This window comes from Pieris brassicae, chromosome 11 (assembly GCF_905147105.1).
Source record: "Pieris brassicae chromosome 11, ilPieBrab1.1, whole genome shotgun sequence".
Lineage (NCBI taxonomy): Eukaryota > Metazoa > Arthropoda > Insecta > Lepidoptera > Pieridae > Pieris > Pieris brassicae.
In genome coordinates, this window is record NC_059675.1 from 6126101 (window position 1) to 6147849 (window position 21749).

General features: G+C 34.3%; 1 protein-coding gene across 3 annotated transcripts in view; it reads left to right on the forward strand.

Annotated features, from left to right (window-relative positions):
- Positions 1–21749, forward strand: part of LOC123716004 (protein grainyhead) — a 69456-nt gene that overhangs the window by 29590 nt on the left and 18117 nt on the right. For 2 of the 3 annotated variants that reach the window (XM_045671463.1, XM_045671464.1), the window contains exons 3-7: positions 6909–7112; positions 13085–13244; positions 13591–14004; positions 16419–16573; positions 20771–20933. In XM_045671463.1, the coding sequence (XP_045527419.1) occupies positions 6909–7112; positions 13085–13244; positions 13591–14004; positions 16419–16573; positions 20771–20933 (1096 nt within the window). The remainder of the gene's footprint in view (positions 1–6908; positions 7113–13084; positions 13245–13590; positions 14005–16418; positions 16574–20770; positions 20934–21749) is intronic. The other variant, XM_045671466.1, reaches the window with a different exon arrangement.

Sequence of the window (21749 nt, forward strand, 5' to 3'; positions counted from 1 at the left end):
ACTAATTCAAAATAAATGCTTAATTATAAAAATATGATTACATGTCAAGTTAATAAGATTTACACACTAGAATTACCTAACCATAAATAAAATCCAAAATCATCATCAAAATATATGCGTTTTTTCTGTTTTAGAATTCTTAATTTAGGAAATATGTTGTTGCCGTAATTTTACACATATCAAATCACACAAATTTCACGTTCTCGAACCATAGGTTTATTAAAAATTATTAGGCTTATTTTTTGTTATGTTAAAATACATGAACCGCTACCATAAAACTTGTAGAAAATATTGTTTGCTCTTAGTTTTTCTGATCACTCACTATGTGTTTAGGTGTGAAATTGCATAAATGACTGTAAAAGAGGTTCTTCTAATTGCGGGATATCCGCCTATATCATCTGCGGTATGTAAATAGGCGTCTAGTGTAATTAAAAGCTTATCTAGCGCCCTGCCATCTCCAGCCGTACCGTAGCCCCACGATCTCTATCGCTGATTACTCCGTAAAATGATTGACGTGCTATTTTAACTGCAAACCGATAATGAAAACGTTCATATACAGATAATTCGTACGTTATTCGTAACTATTACTATTTGCACAAAGATAATTGATCGCGTTCTCACAATTGTCGGTCTGCAGACGAGTTGTCTGTAATTTTTGTACTTATTAAAAACTTGTAGCGTAGTTGGGCACCGGCATCTGTCAACATACCTATATCTTATTCCTTTCCTTCTTCTTAATGTTTTTTTCTTGTTTTGGCATCCTTCTATAATTTATCTTAATACGATACATACGTATTAATTCATCATCTTGTTGAATTGTTGACTTTTTCTATCAACCAATACAAACACTTCGCACACTTTTAAATGTTGTTTTAGAACGGTTTGCAGGCTATTAGCGTTATTGACGTAACGGTACGTACATTCCGAAGGCGTTGATTATGCTCTAGACTTGGGACCGATGAATAAATTCTAGCCTTATCCTTGTCTAGTTGTAAATCTTAAAACTTGCTGAAATATTGCGACGTGTCGATAGCTAAGACAATTTATCGAAAATTTCTTAAGTTGGACAAAGCTGTTACTGAATGTATTAAATCACTTTTGGTTTATTTCCGTGGGCCGTGTCAGCGATCTTTTGGGAACGGGTACATAATAGATTCGCGATTTAATTATAGCTTGTGGAGTATAGAATAATCGGGCATAAATCACAATATAGATACCTGCCAGCCACAACCTGTTTCAATTCGCACTACACAATGCGTGCTGCGCTATCGCAGCACGCATTGTGCTCCACAAAATGTGACATTGTTGTTAATTTATACCTTCATGCTTATTTAAGGTAGCCAACCTAGTATAATTCAGATATATTGTTTTTTATATCCCAAAAAGGTTAAATCTCTTGTTTCACACTTATACCAAGTATGCAAATTAAAATAAAATTATATTTAAAATTAGTGTATTTAAAAATGAAACCTAATCTGATGATGATTGTCTGCCATATAATGATTAATAAAACGATATCTACTTAGAAACTATTTTTATGTTTTCGATAACGAGCATGTGCAATTATCTTTTGTTCTTTTGATCATAATCCACGCATAACTTTAAAATTTAATAAACAACTTTTTGTGGTGATGTTATTTCTGATAGTTGATTTGTAAGATGTTGCTGAATCGAATTATTTAGCAGCTATGTTTTTGTGGTTAAGGCCGTTAAAGATAATTTTAAAATGATTTGTGATACACGTCTGTATGTTTTTATAGCCTTTCAGGGTCGTAATTGGAACAGGGTGTCAGTGAATTATTTGCAAAATATAACGGCTTTTGATTCATCAATCATAACTACCTTTACATTATGTATTAAGTATGGAATTGTAAAATATGTTTCTGTTTTTTTCTTTGTCTTGTATCTTCATATGAATATAAAAATTATGTTAGTACTATTTGTTTTAATTGTCTCAAACAGTAGTTTTTATTAAGTTGTAGCCGACCTAATGTACAAACTCGATGTTAGTTGGGATAACAATACTACTAACATATGAAATGAAATTATTGTCCATTCATATCATTTTGATATTTACATGTGAACAATGAGCGCAGAACACGCTCTACTGAGCAGATTTTAAAATATTTCAATAAGATCACATGGTGTTCGCGACTAGTGTCAATCAACGGTCAACGGTTTTAACAAAAAACTGTGAAAAGGAACAGTTCCTTTATTCAATTAATGTCCACGTCAAGTATCGCATTTTCAATACAGTTAGTTAAGAGCCAACTTATGAGTTATGAAGGAGCTCAAGACATTTCCGTTAACAACTTTTTTCCTATAAATTTTAATAATATGTTGTAGTAGTAGTAATAATAATACGTAAAATAGCCGTAATATTTTTTAAAGAAAATTATTCACAATTGTAATTAACTGTGGACCAGCATTCTTATTTCCAATTTAGGGTTTCAAGTTTGAAACAAAATTGTTGCAACACAAGAGATGGAAAGCAAATCGGTTCGAAAATAATCCACTCCTGATATAACTTAGTTTTCATATTTAATCTGCGTGGGTGCGTATTTCCAAGAAACCATTTCTTGTATATAATGCTAAGAAAACAGAAATAATAACGCTGGCTACATATACGGGAACGAAGTCGAATGAATCATCGCATATGCGTTCCTCGTCAAGCTGCAAAAAGTTTGTCGAAAATGCTACTCAGTTTATTCTGTGCTGGATGTAGCTCAGTCATCCTTTATTTATACCTGTATGAAGAATTTATTTTTTGATGCTTTAAGAGCGCAGTTTGATACAGTGAATTCTTTAATTGACAAATAGCAAGAAGCATTCCATTTTGTATTGTTGTGCGGATATTGATGTAAAAAATATGAATTACAAGAGTCTCATCGCGTCTATGTCGTATAGATTTTTAACTGATGTGTATTATTATGATATATATATTAACTACTTTATTTGTCAATGTGATACTTATAAAAACTTGTGAAAGAAGAGTTTATTTCTAATACTTGTGAAATTGGTTTTTAATTTGCTGGAAGGATTATTCACATACACAGGAAAACTGTGGTTGATCATCAATTAATTATTATAAAGACTCGGAATTTATAAATACCTTATTTGATATAAATATGTTACTTAATTTTATTTTATTATCTGTTATTCATAAATACTTTATTTTACACAAAATAATAATAATGATCGTAGCTACATAATGCCTAATTAAGAAGAATAACTATGTATAAACAGAGGAACGTAAAATTGTAAGCGTAAAACAGTTTTATTAGTAAGTGATTACTTTAACAAATTAAGATCTTTAGACGTTTTTTCATCATTATCTCCATTATATAGACAGCTAAGTATGTTCGAAATAATTTAAAATATAATAGTCTTCCTATAAGTAAGTGATATAAGTTCCATAATTAATCATTAGCTGGATTGATACTAGTTTCTCTTATCATAGATGATAATGCGTGCGTGATACGAGCCACTCCCTGCACTTTCCCTACACCTGCACCTGCCTAGAGGTGCATAGCCTGTTCCACAATTATTTATCTTAGGTTTTCCGCGTCATGGTTTTGTATACCTATGATGTGATGACGTAACAAATTAGGAGTTTCATCTATATATCTACGTTCTACATTTTTAATACTACACATAATTAGGAAAATTTTAACGTTACTACCTTTTTCTGTAGGTATTCTTACTTTCTTATTTATCTAATATATTTCCTACAATTTGGCAAATAAACGTATTAAACCATTCTTATCAAATACCTGAAATAAATAAATAATTTTTCACATTTATTGTAGAAGCAACAAAATCAAGAAAAGCAACCAAATCTCTTAATAAATTCCTCTTTCGCACTGTAAACCTAATGATAGACCAAAACGTATTAAGTTGAAATACAAAGGTTATTTTTAATCAGCCTCTTTAACGGAAAGCTTGGAACAATTTAGTATAATTGGTACTTAAATAGCAATTAAACTATGCTGGAGTCTGGTTGCATTTTAATTAAAAGATTAATAACGAAGCGGCCGAGGCAACGACCGACGAGGATAAGCACGGCAGGCGGCGAGCTCCGGCACGCAATGCTGCGACGTGCGTGCTCCGTTACGACACCTACACCAAATTTTTCCACATGCCCGAGCAGCCGAGATAAGCTACGGACGACGCCAACGTGTTATTTATTAACGAACCGAATGATCGATAGATGGACGCGACACCGGACGTAGACATGGACGAGGCCTTTCGAAACTCGCCGCCTGCGCCGTTCTGACACTCTGTACATGCGACACGACCTCAGATAAATGTGACTCATAGTTAATTGATTTTACATCTACATATCAAACCAATATTTTTAGTATGTCGACTCGATTTTAATCGTCGACATCTTATGGTTTTAAAATGCAGGTAAAATGTGCCACTTAAGTATCACGCAAGCGTTATACTGAGGACAAGATCTTTAAGACTGTCGTGAATAAATAGCCGCATCGGATTCTTTGTTTGATGTTACAGAAACGTTACCAACCCTTTGCTCAAAGCATCCGTTCCGCTCTAGCATACGTCACGTCTTCGTGACAGCTGCACGCTATACTTTCTAATCGCCTCATTCAATAGTCAAAATCAAACAAACGCAGCGAATAAGCAAATTGCGAAATGGCTTAAATGTAGCGAACAATTCACAACAATGAACAGAGTAATCAATTAATTATTTATAGACGCGCGATTTGACAGCGTTGTTTAGAACGACTGCTCAAATTGTTTGTCCCAAATTCTTTCGATACCTTACCGTTTGTAGACACAGCTATAGTAGGTGAAAAAACGGTAGTGTGTTTACGGTCGCAAATAAACGTGTTAGAAGACCGATCGGAAATTCGAGGTTCAGGTGCGCAGGGCAGGTTAGACCAGTCCCGGTGGCCTCGCAAGGACCCCAGCAAACCTGTTAGATTCGTTGCACGATTTTTACGTGAGCACCTACCGGAATCTCATTCACGTGGTGCACCCGTTGGCCAGTTAACTCGTCAAATGACTCACGCCTTGCCTATTTAGCACCAGAAGCAAGATATTCTAGTTATTGATAAGATATGATTACCAGTTAGATAACCAATGTACAGCCTTGTTATAATAACATAGATCCTTCCATACGTACTGTATTGTTATCTAAGCTTTTTCAGAATTGTTTGTAAATGATACGTCTACAGTTATTCCCAATACAACTGCCCTTTCTAAGGAAGCCACACCTACCTTTGCTAGTTACTATTATTGCATGTAGTTCGATTATTCTGTTTTAACTTGGATTGCGGAGTCAATGTACGGAATTTTCGTATTAATTCATGACCGCCAGATTAATCAATAAACTACCAGGAACAGGAATCAGGTAGAACTACGATCCGGTCAAACTCGTCCGACGCGTGCTTCCAACATTTTTTATTTATTTATTTGCATCGTCGTATACCGCTGAGTATGACGTCAGACAACCTAAACTGGTTGCGAGGGAACAGGGATTTGCCTTGTATCCTTCCGGTTCTGCAAGTGTGGTGGACCTGTTCTACGTTCAGGTTGAGTGGTACCAAGTTTCCTCCATTACGTATAAGCACTACATAGCTATACAATTTATAAACAAATCCAAAACTTTTTCCATCGTAATACTAGAGAACTCTAGCTATTTACTAAGGCACTATAGAAAATATTAATTACCACCTTAAGACATATTATCCTTATATTATTAACGGGTTTGAATCATCATCACACAATTTACGTGGCAAGTGCAGTGAGCACTTAGCGTAGCGTATACCCTTGTAAACATCGCATAATGAGTAAACATCTAAGCCAGAGGCTGGACAGCGTTGATCGCAACGTAGGTTCTAATCCTGTCTGATAACTTGTTTGGTGAACTGGCCACTAGGCTTGCTGAGTCACTCAATGTACGCAACAATTAGTACGTTGTATCGTCACATTATGACGACTGCAGATGGTTACAAAGGTCAGTATTCGTACCGAAATGGTCACACCTAATAACTGGTTCGTAACTTGTAGTCAGTCTCGTAAAACTACGTTACGGGTATTTCACGTTGCTTCTTCAATTCATTCAATAGACTCAATGAAAAATGACCTCATGTTATACCACAAGCAATGCGGGCTTAAACGTCATAATACAGACGAGTTTTTAAAGCGATGAAATTAAGAAATCGTGTAAGGTTTATTCATTAAGCTTCAAATAATATTCATAATAATTAATATTATTGGAACTGTATTCGATATATTTATGGAAGTTACTGTTTACATTTGTATGCACGTTGAATAGCAAAACACGTGATGACTTAACTTAATTTGAACTTTTGTTCCTTTTCGAAAAAAACGTTAAAAAAGAAACAGAAAGGTTAGGTTAGGAAAGGAAAGCTATTCTTTACTAAAATTACTTTTACTTTAATAATAATAATGAAAAAAAGAAATCCAATAATTATTATAAAATATATAATATATGTGCTTTCAATAAATATTTGCAGAGTGCACTTAAACTAGGAAAACCATAAGTAACCCGCAACCTTTAATTAAAAGAAAATAAATCAATGGCGTTACAACCTTCGCCGTCGATGTTGTGGGTCTAAGGTATGCCGGTTTCCTCACGATGCTTTCCTTCACCGTTCGAGCTAATGTTAAATGCGCACATAGAAAGCAAATCCATTGGTGCACAGCCAGGAATCGAACCTACGACCTCAGGAATGAGAGTCACACGCTGAACCTACTAGGCCAACACTGCAACCTTTAAGCACTGTTAATGTAAACATAATTTGGCAGGCATGCACACACATTTTACACGACTTATTTAAGATATAGAGTAAATGTTATGTAAAATATATTAATAAATAACATAATTTTTTCTAACCCAAATTTGGTTTTGTCAATAGAAGGCGCAAAGAAGTTATGGAAGTGAGTGGAGATTCCTGGCGAGCCTACTACACCACGGGTCCAGAGCATCCTCTGAGTGCCGCCACCTCTGCAGTGTTGGGAGTTGCAGAGGACCAGCAGCCACAGTCGCTCGTCACAGATTACTACAAACTCCCTCCTCTCGGACAAGATACTCATTTAACCCTTCATAAGGATGTATGGCAGTAAGTAATGAAGCTTTAAAATATAATGCCACGTCAGCGATTTTTCTTAAGTGAAGTAAAATGCTACAGGTGAATTCTTGAAAATAGTACCTTATTATACCTGTGCATGTTCTTAGTTCTATTATAATTTTGATATAAATTACATAATTGTATACCCATACATATCTCTTCCACCACTTTTAAGAATAGTCCTAAATTTCTATATAAATTATATGCTTACATTAAGCGCAAAAAATTATAAGAAACATCATAAGTATACAGAGAGTGAAAAATATATATGCCACTGCTACTGTCACTGTAATACTTCCGTCACTGCATGCATCTAACTGAAAATTATTGAAACATTCTCAAGAATAATAAAACATTTAAATTGTATATGTAAAAGCCAAATCTAGGCGTTACTGTGCTCTATGTGAATCGCTATATTTAATTAATTACACAAAAATACAGCATACGATGTTTTCCATACAAGACATTTAATCTATATTCAAGCCCTGAGGTGTAAATTACAATAAATGGATGCCTATCAGTGTTTGAAAATATTGTGGAAAATCAGTTGTCGATTCTCACGGCAGTACATCACAACGTTTGTGCACCGGTACAATTATTATTATAATCGAAGAATATCGAGGCGCTCTTAATAAGAGAATGAATTCGCGTAAAATTTATATGTAAACTATGTTAATATTCGCCTTTTGTGTAGTAAGTGTAGTACAGTTTTTATGCAGTTCCTTGTGTAGATTGCCGAGTCTCACGGCTCACTAGACAGAGACACAGGCCGCGTGGCTTCCGGCCCTAACGAAAGGTGTAAGAATAACAAATAATAAAAATGCTAATGTTCCACTCAATAAATCATAAGCGCTCATTTGAATACCTATAGCAAGATTAACGAAAGAATTCGCAACTGCTTGGAGCGTCTTATCCCCTTTTTCGCGTATATCATGTTAGAAATTAACATATTTTTGCTGTTCAATTGGCAATTTAATCAATAATGTTAAAAAAATATTACTATTGAAGATAATATGTTCCATTGTATTTATGATATTCGTTTCTATATATTTATATGTATGTCGCTAGTATATGAAAAATACTTAAAATCTAATTAATCTCTCTTATTAAATAATAGGTAATTTTTTAACATCATTTTATAATGAATATAATTTGAATTTTTGTCGTGGGTTTCAAATCCAAATATTCCAAAGGTCGCGTATTAAAATGATAGTGATAATGCATTCAACGGTATTCCCATAGAAACACGACCCCGATCAAATTATCCTCGCTCTTTGAGAGTGGTTGTTAACAGCATCCTTTGAATGCGACACAAAAATGAGCAAACGCCGTGACACATTCTCAAAAGAAGGGAGTGCATAATGTTAACAGATCTACTATATTCCATTTTATTCTTTTATGGAAATTTTATTATACTGCATAAACACGATATTAAAAAGTTAAACTAGTTCTAATTCACAATTTTTTTAAATATATTCTTCGCTTTATTAAGACCATAATAGTCCGGAATCCATATATTTTAGCCGTAGTTTTATGAGACAGCTCGAAGATTAATCAGTTTTTGCACGTAAAACTTATTTTACCGATAAACTTATTTTATCAAATAAACGAAACTGAAAAGTTCTGCTCCACGTCATGACTTTTATATTTTCAACTCAACTATCGCATCATAGTTTATTCTACCTTCCTGATGGTTTTTCGCTTGTCATCTCCGTCACTATGTACGGGAGTGCATAAATACAAATAATGACATGAGACGGATGTGGCTGGAAGCGGCTCACATTGACAAGGACGCCCAGGACTTGTCTGTGCATTGTCGGCACGCGTCCCACGCGCCCACTCCAGCGCAGCTATTTCTCATTCATACATTCAAATATTATAACGAATGCCCAACTCGCCCGCACCCATCCGAGTCTGCCGTGTCGCAGCTCACGTTTGTATGCTAATCCATTATATAGTTTAGTGCCAGAGCATCAGTTTCGGCTCTCTGTTGTCTAAATCGCCAGTGATATTTGAATGGAATAAATACATAACGAAATTAACTAGTGCACTGTGTTTCGAGCATCGTAGGCGGTAACATTTCGTAAAAGTGTCGTGCGCGGGCGACTTAGTTATCTTGTAATATGTACGTCGAGTATTAGGTGAAAACAGCCGCCACAACTAATAATAATATAAGGTCGAACATTTGCGTTAGTGCGACGCAAAGAAACGCGCCTTCTGATGGCCTTAGGACAGCCTCAACCTCCTGACCCCCACGGTCCTTTTCGCATCTAATAGGAAAATTGTGCGATAAAATATCTCGAGTGGTTTTCATACACATAATTTCCAATTTATTTGCTTGACTTTTACATACATAATTTTGAAATGTTAATCTCGTAAAATATCCCATCAAATCGTTTTGAGGAACTTAAATAATATTTAAATATATACTTGCAAAATATATTTCACAATTGTCGTTAATAGATACCTACTTCGGAAATAAAAACAGTCATATTTAAAATGGCAATGTCGCGGTTTCTTTACAAACCTCGGTAGCTGGAACCGTGTGACCCATTTACATCTGAAACCGGTTCCTCTTGAAGATATCTGTATTGTTAGTGGCATAGCAGTTAATACCATTCAACTCCCCTGGAATCACCCGTCCCCTTGAAAAGATAATGTGTAAAAAGATAGACTTTGTTAAGTTCCTTTAAAGCGATGGTCATCGGACATCGAGCAATCAGGGCTTGACCATTCTTGGGACATCTGTTATATCCTTTCTTTTCTATACTGGAACAGCTGAAGTTTTCAAACGGTTATTGCTACGAGACTTATATAATTCAACTTAACTAATAATTACTAGCACATGTACCACAAAAATGTTTACCTAACGGTTCGACCTATAGGTATAGGAAAAAAACTAAATGCCTTAAATTGGAAAGTCGAGTACGCAATCAAATATTTATGTTTAATGGCTTGGACAAATGGCGAAATGTTTTCAATTAAAAGTTTTTTTTTAAATATATTAGATATCAGTTCCGTGAGAAAAGTAGCAATAAACCTACATTTTATCGAATGATATATTCAAATAGAATGGATTTACGTTACTCACATCCGCTGCAAGCGCCTTCTTCATCTGGCTTTATCTTTTGATAGATTTTAATCTATTCGTCAAACGATGTTTAACTGTCGTCGCCTTTGATTTTTATCGTCTACGTAGTCCAAGAATAACTGCTATGTCGAGAATAAGAAATTATTATTTATTTATAGATTATATCTCCTCGAGAGCTACAACATTACATTAAATCAATTAAAGCCTTAACTACTTAAGAAACATTTAACCTATAATGTGAACATACTTCTTGCTTTTAACACATACCTAACTGTAGATATTAAATATGCTATCAACAACGAATGTAGTAAATTAAATTTATTGAGGTTATGTCTTCCTGTGTAATTAATTAATACATTAGATATGCATAATTAGCTTGTGGCGCGTATGTCGAAGAATTTTGTTTAGAAAACAGATTTCTTAGATGCGATCAATTTAGTATCAGATAAGACGACACAAATGTAACGGATTCATTTCACGAGGGGTGGGGTGGAGAGCATTATGAAAGTGTCTTCATGTGTGAAAGGGTGTTAAGTAAACATTGCAAATAATTATAAAGGCGATCGCATCTGATATATGAGTACGGTCGCGATTATCCATTCATAGAAATTTTTATATTTGCATTCGAAAAGTAGGTAGATAGGAAGGTGAATTCCTATTTTATTAAGCAGTGAAATGCTAATGTTGCAACATGACACTGTTATCAGATTATAGATCTTGAGAGACTGAGAGAATAACTGAACATCTCAGAATTATATTCATTCACCATATATCCATTGGAGTGAATAACATCGTCTATTTCAAATTAGTATGATACAAATATATTATCAAAATGAAGGTCTGTTTATTATTTTTAATGATATTTATTTATTTTTAAATTTAATTAAAATATTTTACAGATTATAAATTTATTTAAAATATGTTCAGTAAACAGTTAAGTTTTAAATATGTCTTTACTTGGAGTGTTTTATGTATTATTGTAATGTCAATTGCATTAAAATAATGTTAAGGGCTCAGCTGCCGACGAAAGGCAGTCTGTAAGCTTACAATAAATGACAAGCAAACAACGCATTGTACTCAACGCAAATGAATAACTAAAGTTTGCCACCTCGCCGTAGGCATGCTGTACCCAGATTAACTGAACTTAATTTGCATCTTTTGTAATAACATCAGTCTTTTTTATCGAATGTCAAAACATTCCCTTAATAATTTATTACTTGAAGTTAAAAAGAATTAATTAAAATTTGTAGTTTTATTACATGTAAATTTCACACTCGTATATTTTCAATACTTATGCATAAATCGTAAAGAATGAGCGATGGCAGACGGACACGGCTTGCAATCGGACACGGCTGGATCAGCTTGCGGGAGGTCGAGTCCTGACCGAATCGCATGAAATAGTGCCAACAGGGATTCTTATCTAAAATAAACATCAGAGCGCCAATGAAACACGCCTTCAATTATCATAAATCGGCGCACTGACACCGACGAAAGCCGCGCCCCGCAAAGATGTCCACGTCTCATGTGCGAACAAATCAAGCGAATTTAATGTAACTGCCTCTGTGGTATTTGTAATAGTCTTAAATGTTCAAAGCCCAACAACAACACTTTATGGGTGATTTAATATTATTACATTGTAAACAATCACATAAAAATATTTATCTTATTTAATACATTTATTTTTTTCTTTACTCACAGTGGTTGCCTGGAAGAGATCGCTCGTAAGCGATAAGGCCGCCAGTTGCCCTCCTTTTGATTTAATTATGTTAATTTTTATTTTTATTTTGTAGTGTAACGAAGTGTAAATAAATAAAAAAATAAAAAATAAATAAAATAAAAACAAAGGGTTTGACAGTTTGCTATTAGCGCTAAGATTTAAGATATTTTTTTCGCATTATATGTTGTGATCGTGAATTACCATTAAACCTAATAAATATTTTTTTCATCCGACTAAAGCTAGATGAATAAATGAAGAAAACTTAATTTAGTTGTCATTATTAACAAAATTTAAAACTTTATGAAGTTGACAAAATAAATAACTTTATAAATGACCTTGACATGTTTTATGATCGTTTCTAAAGAAAGGATTGGGGTGTGTAGATTTTGTGACAGCATTTTCTAGAATATCCCGAAATGACATTTTAAATAAATTTTGCTGTGTAATCATTTTCGAAATACATAGGCATTGGTAATTAAGTAGGCACCAGTGTACTCATACTTATTTAAAAATAAATCATTCAACTTCTTTAAATTAAGTATGCTAGGTGAGATGACCTATTATTTTACAAATGGGATGTTTCAGATACTAACAAGGACTATAGATCTTTAAATATTAACCCTAATAAAATTATCTTTCAGGAGAATTTTTTTTAAAATTACAATATGATTTATAGAATTTAATGTGGTAATATAGCCTCTCTATGATAAGTAGAGCCCCAAGAGTTCGTCTATGCGAGTTTCATATGTCCTGTCCTGTTCCTTTAAGTACCTACCTACCTACCTACCACTTTTTTATATTTTTGCATGTGTCGTGTAATAAGATAAATAACATTCATCCTTGCTTAATGAGAAAGTATCTTTCTCACATGCACATTGCATGTTACATAATATAATTTTTTTCTGTATTTAATGTTTTTTATTCGTTTTTCAGGTTTAAGAGTTTTAGATACTTTAATGTAAATGTTTAAATACAAGATATATCAATAGCCTTGAAATTCTAAATATTGGAATTACCGATTAATGTAGTAAATTAGTAATTAAATACTAAGTTTGAATAATTATTTTTAAACAAGTGATTTTGCGCGCGCATTGCAAAGTAGATAATATAGCGCCGCGCGCGCAGTATCGCCAATGACGCCCCTCCCCTCCGCAGGGCCGGCGGTACGTTGAAGGCAACCAATGGAGCGCACGGGGCGGAGCTGGGCGAGCTGTCGGGTCTACTCCACGCGGGCCTCGTGAAGCGCGAGCCCGAGGATCTCAGCCGCAAGGTGGTCGACGAGCCCGAACACGCGCTGAAGCCGCCGCGACACAAGGTGCGTCACACGTCCGTTCGCCGCCGTCGCGCGCGCACGCACTTACACACTTTCTTTGCCGGTCACTCATGTTTCATTCGTTGCGATTCACGTACGATGCGAGCCGCTCGCTCTAGTCGCTCTAACAGCGCCCGCCCGCGCCCCGGTCAGGCCGGCTTGCGCCCGCCCAGCGTCCACCGCTACAGGTGAACCGCAGGACTATCCGGGATAGTTTGATAAGTGATCGTGTATAGACAACTAGTGCTAGGAGCTGTGAACTGTGCTTTGACGCGGCATGTACGCGTCGACGTTACGGAGTGGACAGTTGTCGTGGGAGAGCGCGTGTAACAGGCGCGTGTGTCCGCAGGTGGCGGTCGAGGGGGGCGAGGCCGCATCGCCATCGCCGGTGCCATCGCGCGCCTCTTCAGCAGGCTCGCTGCTGCCAGACGCGGCCATGTACGCCGCACAGATGTTCGCTCCGCCGGGCACCCCAAGTCCCACACCATATGGAGACCAGTACACGCGGCAGTCCACCACCTTCTCAGGAGAGCCCTATTATAGAGAATACTTCGTCGGTGATGGCTACCAGCAGAGAGCTGCACCTCCCTATAGTGATACGGAATCACCTTCCGCCTCGGCGTTTGGTGAGCGCTATGCGGCGCCTAGATACCACAGCAAAAGTGTGATCGCTGCAGCTGGCCTAACGGTTGATCTGCCTTCACCGGACAGTGGCATTGGAGCTGATGCCGTTACTCCTCGAGATCACACAGCCGTTCAGCAGGTCGGTGCCACGAGTGACACGGGCGCGGGCGGGCGGGCTTCCCAATCACATTAATTCATGCTAGCCACGCAAAACACAATGTATCTAAAAAGTCAAGGAAGATAAATGTAGTACTTCTACCAAATGACACAAATTACGGATTTGCTTTTTACTATAAATCTACATTCTTTGACTTTTTGGATGTCCCACGCGCTTCTGTCATTTAACACTTTCAGATGTTTTTATTCAAATAAGAATAATCTGGCAGAATTAACATTAGTACGTCTAGTCATTGAAATACGTCTTGAAAAACTATTACAGTAACCTACAAAAGAACTATATTATTTACAAATTAAAATCTTCAAATGATTACTGACTTAGACACCTAAGAAATTAAATAATATTTTTAAATATGGTTCCTATATTCTACATTCTGAGAAGCCCCCCGCTCTCACTGGTCACTGGTTTTTATATATATTTTTCAATACGCTTAGTAATAAGCCGCTTAAGACTTCAAACAATGAAAACGTCGAACAAAAAAGTAAACAAAACAAAACGATCACATAACTTCCATTACGGCGAGTAGAAATGAGTTAATATTGATTATGCTAAATACACATTTTAGTTTTATGTAAGTTCAAATATAGTTACGTATTTAATAGACATAATTTAAAAAAAAACTTAAGGGACGCCAAAATATCTAGGCTAGACATGGTTGATTATAAAATAAGTACCAAATAAGTTAACTAATTAAACTTTTAAATTACGGTTAGTGCGATGAGTAGCAGATATTCGAATTAAGCCTAATGATAGGATAAAGTTTTTAAAAATACTTTTAACTAATTAGATATTTGGAATCCATTACGAATTTGGTTTTGATTAATTAATAAATATAAGTAATTTTTAATGGTACAAATGAAATCATTACATAATGCTTTTCATTTCAGTAACAAAGAAGTCATGGAGATTAGAAGTAGAATCTATATATAGTTACAAAAATATATTTTGAGGCATATAAATGAAAAGTGTATTGTTAGTAAATACATTGTTAGGATCAAAGATTTTTTAATGTATGTGAGTGTCTTCGAAAAACAATGTAACATAATATTTATGTAGAGGCGCGTGACTAGTTTCATTTCATATAATATTCGCCATGTGAGACCTTCAGAAGCAATCTGTTATACATAAATTAATACATACATATTTAAAATAATAAATTGACATGGTTGAAATATAATCGGTTTAGTAGATAAATGGTATTGAAGGACTAATTCTTACTACTAGGTGTGGCGCTCACGAGTATTGTCGATTCTAACGCTTTATTGTTTATTGTACTTAACTAGGAATTAACTTCAATAAACTTAACTTGATTATTACGTTGGCTCAATTTGTGTCTCGAACTAAATCTTACTAAGCTGACTTAAACCGGAATACCGATGTAATTAATGATAACAAATTTCTATGTAATTTACCTAAGTAAATAGGGAATTCTTAATGCCAAAATAAAATAGAACATTTCATGATTACGTAAGAACGCGTTGTTAAAACGTTTGTTATATATTATTATATGTTCTATAGTAGATTCCTAGGGAGGTTGTTATAATAGATTAGATGAAAAAATAATTGGAGTACATTAACTATTTATGATCTGATGATGAGGACTAGTGGAAATGGTGAAATTATACGTATTTAATTTTTTATTATTATACGTCTTGTATATAAATAAATAAAGCTTTTATCGTATTACGAACATCAGATTCATATAGTTTAATGTTAGGAGTTATAGATAATCGCATGCGATCCCATTGCGTAGAAAGAATTATTTATTACACACGCATCAACCACATTACAGTATGTTTTTTCCTAATAAGAATACTTATATAAATTTATTTTGATTCAATTATTAATTCATTTTACGTTCATAAACTTTAAAAATTATACAATAATATTGTGAAGTGTTGTTGATTGAATTGAGTGTTAAGTATTTTAGTACCGGTACCATATTCGGGCATAGAATTATATCAAGTTTTAGTTGATTTAAAAAAATATAATTATTGCTAGTTAGGTATATTAAATATATTGTAAATTCAAAGCTAACCATAATTTTATTATTGTTTTAAATCACTTTAATAGTATACTATACCCGAGGTTTTGTTATGCTTTGTTATTTGTTTTCAATATTTATACTCCCTCCAACAACGCTTGGTAAATTAAGGGTATTGTAATATAAATCAACTTAATATTACTACAGACTTAAGCATTTGGGACAAATCGTATTTTTAAAGATAAAAGATCATAAAAGGATACATTTCTTTTGAAGTACTCGTGTGAACAAAATCAAAATAATAATAAAAAACACAATATATCGAATTAATTTATTTATGCATGCTTTTATATAAATGCAAGATAGCATAGTAATCAACTATTTCTTACAGTCGTTCGAGTATACAGTAATATGCCAGCAGCCAGTGGGAGACGATGGACGTGGGACTCCCTCAGCTCACCACTCCCCTGCGCAAGCGCCGCGCACCCGACCCTGGCACGATTTCGGTAGACAGAATGATGCCGATAAAATACAAATTGCTAAAGTGTGAGTATCCATTTATAATTTACATTAGAATTTAATTATTATGTTTGACATAGTATACTTCATTCGTAATACTGAAAGGCTCATATAGGTATTAAATTTTTTTTGTTAACAAACTTGCTAAAAATACTAAACTAATTCAAATATATAATCTCTTTACGAATAAAGCCTCAGGGGATCACTTAAGATTCAATTCACCATCCTACATTTGTATCATACGTCACCGACTTCTAATTGGAACCTGTTTATGGCATCAAAAACTTAATTTTAATATTTTAAAACATCTTATGTTCGTTAAATTTTGTAGAAACTAAAACTACGAGCCACGCTACGCTTTGCGCGTTAATTAGTTACGTAAAACTGTACAAATTCAAATGGATAAATTAATTAGCATTCAGAGCTATTTCTTAATGAAACGTACAATTGAACATGAGACGTAGCGAGCAGAACTGCTTTAAAATATGCACAATCACATTCTTTAACGCATATTTTACGTAGCTCACATTTGCCGAATGGCATTCTAAATGATATGTTAAATAATTAGCTTGCTTAATCCTTGTATGAATTTATAGACAAGAAATTCGTATAAAAGTTAAATATAATACAGTAAAAATAAGTAATAACAACGAATTAATACAAACATTAAGAAAACAAAAGCTAAGAGTATATAATAAGAATACAAAATAGTTTAATTAACTACAGTTTGAATACTGTTGTACAAGTAGTTAATGATTCCGCAAATCATGTTAATCATTTCGTATCTCCTATATCGTACTTTCATATACCAATGGGGTATTTCTAATGACTAACATACAATAATAAATAAGTCAAATACACGAATCATATTAATTACTATAATTCGTTTGAGATTACTTTCAGTATAAATTTCTTAAAATAACAAGATTTTCGGTACATTTATAAGATAATATTAATAACGTTTTCTTCAACCCAAATGAAAGTTTATTTCGTTAACAATTGCCAAGTAATGTTCGTTTCGATACGATAGTGAACATCGTCAAAACCAATTTGAATGAAATGTCAATTACCTTAAAAAGTAAACAACTTTTGTTTCACGGACGGTTACATATCATTTACCTTGTCTGTAGGCTTAGGACGCTAATAGATCGTGGGTTTTTAATATAGTTGTCAAAAAATAAGTGGAAACGCACGTGGTAGTCTAAGTATTTTAGGATGTTTTTTCGTTATACACTATAGAGGTATATGGATTTTAAAACATAAATAAATGTTAAGGAAGAATGTTGTTTGTTGCGTTTGTTTACACGATGACAAGACTTTTTCCACATCTTATTTGGTTAAAGAATTATTGAGTCAACTGACAAACCTTATCTAACTATTACAAACCTAGGATTTTTCACCAAACATGCAACAACGTTTCAACGTTTTTCTATACTTTAAATAAAAGAAAATTACTAAAGTTTTTGTGAGGCTATTGCCCTGATGCGATGACATTATGTGCCAGTTAAAGTGTTTTTTTTTCTTATCACTAAGTTAATTGTTAAATACGCTCGATTCAATATCTATAAACTATTAGACATGTTGAATTATCTGCCATAAATATTACTCGAAACTACCTTCTTTATGTTTTCCTTTTTTCATGCATTCAAAGGAAATTTCAAGGTAATACAGGAAGTAAGTAAAACATTTTTATTTTAACGCCCTTGGTGAATATATCTTTAATATTTATCTTGAGATTTAGAATATTTACGAACTTTATTAAACGAAAATTATTAGCATTGCTATCATATCAATTAGCTGTTAATAATGCTTATCAATTAGCTGTTAATGTACAATACATTAGCTTTTGATTGTTTTTGTATAAGGAAAAAATTTCCTCGCCAAATAAACTTATTACCTTTTCCAGTCGCTATATTTTAGCAGTTCTAAAATTTGTCGACTGGTACCTAACCCGACTCTAAAAACCTCCACGGAGTACGTTGTTGTAGGCGAATATTTATATTGCCACAACAATTAAAAACAATATTTCTCACAGCGTATAATTAACCAACCGTACTTAACATACGTTAGGTTTTAATGGACTGAAAAATTATAACCTGGTAAATTAAAGTACAATATGGTATTTACATTTCCACTTTTACGAAACTGGTATGGAGTTCCCGTTCACTGTTTGCTTCTAGTATAATTCCAGTCAGGAAAAGGAATTCATTTCTAGTAACTCAATCTTTAAATGTGTGCATTACTTTTTAACATCTTGAAATGTTTCGAGACTTTCAAATTACTTCCTGCGCGATGAATTGCTTCTACACCTCTAAGTGGTTTAATCTTTCTCGTTTATACATTACCCTTAATCTATACGATTATATATACATAGATACTAATTACTAAATGCAATCATACTGACGATACAGGATTGCGGTCTGCACGCGATCCTTACATCATCCAGTCCATATATGTTAACGATTACAGAAAGCATTCCTTTTATATATTAAGACATTTTTTACTTTTAATGTTCGTACTTAAATTGAACACATACAAGTATAAAAATAATAATCCCTTTACATTTGACAATTTAATCAACCGGTAAGGTTGAATTTTGCGATTGGTATGTTAGTAATAATATAATATATAGTGAAGTGTTAGCAAGAGAAAAATGATGACGAAAAAAAGTTCAAGCTAGTAAAGTCGATGTGCGTTTATTAAGAACGGGTAAAAACAATCACATTATTATTTTATACACAAAATTTACAGTTTTACGATTGCAGTTTCTTTTAGATTTATGAGTGAAATGCAATGTGGTATCATAAGTATAAGCCATCTAAACAAAGCTGAATAAATATAGCGAACTATCATAGTGAGTGGTAAAGTAATACACAGAGGGTCAGATTTATGCGCATCTAATTTGGCGGCGCTGCTCACAGGCCCCGCAGGACGCCTGCGCACTCTTATCTTATTGTGCGTTTTTATTGCGAGCACTTTGTTGTCGCTGCAATCCAAGGCTTTTTGCTCACTCATCAATTTCCGCGCCTCATCGATTGATTTATTCATGAAAGGCTCTCGTCTTCACGCAGGAAGTATCTTTTTTTTGGCTCCTGTGCTGCTGAAATTTGTAATGAACCTCATTGGAAAACAATACGTTATTTATTACTGTATATGGCTGAATCCCAGGTGATAAAATATATACATGACGATATACGGCGCGATTTTTATGTCCACTCTTTGTATCTCCGAACATCCTATTTGTAGGCTTAGTAAAACTTTTTACGATATGCATTCAAAGTTAAGAAACATAAAATAATGCAGCAATGACAATGGAAAGCCACGTCACAAATGGAAATTACGTTCAGTAAGAGAGAATCAGATAGGCGAGCACCGCTGCGGCCGATCCGTCAATGTCGGACCGAGTTTGCATTGCACAGCCTTTATCAGTACCAACTCAGTTAAATCGCAAACATCAGAGGAATTGTTTACCAAATTGTTTTCAATAAGCTTTAAGTAATGGTGTAAGCACTCGAACTAAGTCGTTGCAAGCTTGCTATCTATTTCGTTGTTCTACAATTTATTGTTGGAATAAATATTTCGTGAGGATTTATAGCTTTTTATCGTGTTGCGTAATTTAAGGGACTGAATCATGAGGTGTACTGATAATGACGGGGACTGAATTGGTCTCGCAGGCTCTGAGGGCGTGGGCCGCGGATTGAGATCGCCACGTTATTGGTGTTGGCCTTCCTGGGCCTTAGACCGAATAATTTTGTCGCGATTTCCACGCAATAAGTTTGCAATGACACCCAGCACGCGATCCAGCTAGTTTTATGGGGGTTTCCCTTCCGTTGCGTACCGCAGGAAATATCGAGAAAATATAGTTTTTTACCATGCTGAGATGTGGAAATTCACGTCTTTATATAATGACGCAGCAGGCTTGCGGACGGTGCAATTAAGATTTCAACTTTTTGTCATCTCTTTTATTGCTACACTTCAGGGAAACTTTATTGTCGCATGTTTCTGATGATAACTATCTCAAAGAAGAAATCGCGTTTTTTTATATAAAAAATCTGGTTTTACTGTACATGTTTTCTAAACAACGACTTTGTGCCTACTGGGCTACTTCGTAACGTAGCAACTTTTACGCTATCTAGATCCATTCATCTTTATACGATGACAATTGACATACACTTTATCTGATTACAGTTTGACAGGTATGCTAATGCTGTGTTTTTTCCGTAGGTTTTCACCGTACGGATTCAAGTACCACTTAGAAACGGCGAGTAGTAGTTCGCAACGACGTGAAGATGACCGAATAACGTACATCAATAAAGGCCAGTTTTACGGCATTACGCTCGAGTACATCCACGATCCTGATAAACCGCTCAAGAATCAAACGGTTAAGGTAAGTGTTATTCATGTTTTTGTTCAAATATTAAATTATATTAATATTTGAACAAAAATTATAATAGTAAATTAAAATTGTCAGCAGTGTTGGCCTAGTGGCTTCAGCATACAACTCTCATCCCTGAGGTCGTAGGTTAGATCCCCGGCTGTGCACCAACGGAATTTCTTTCTATGTGCGCGTTTAACATTGGCTCGAACGGTGAAGGAAAATATCGTGAGGAAACCGGCTTGCCTTAGACCCAAAAAGTCGACAGCGAGTGTCAGGCACAAAAGGCTAATCACCTACTTGCCCATTAGATTAACAATTAATCGTGAAGCAGATACAGAAATGTGAGGCCCATACCTAAAAAGATTGTAGCGCCATTGCTTTATTTTATTTTATAAATTAAAATTAGGAGTTTGTATTATATATATATATATATATATATTATATGTTTGTATTATTTATATATATATATATATGAATATACATCTGTATATATCGTTTATTAAAATTGATTAACCGTAAAAACATGATGGACAGGACAGCCAGAGATTTACAATTTGTTCGATCATTTTCTATTTTTAATATAAACTATTAAAATTACTTAACAAAAGATTACAGACAAACAAAGAAGACAAGGTATTAACAGGATTGTTCTCTTATCGTGTCGGGTCATTGATTTATTTAAAAAAAATTGTGGTGAAGCTTTCATTGTAAACAAAATTAAAATTTTAGAAGTAATCGATACATTAAATCCTAATATCAAAGTGGTAATTTCAAACCAGCTTTAGCTTCATCTCGTGAATTGTAAATTCAAACATATATTTGTGA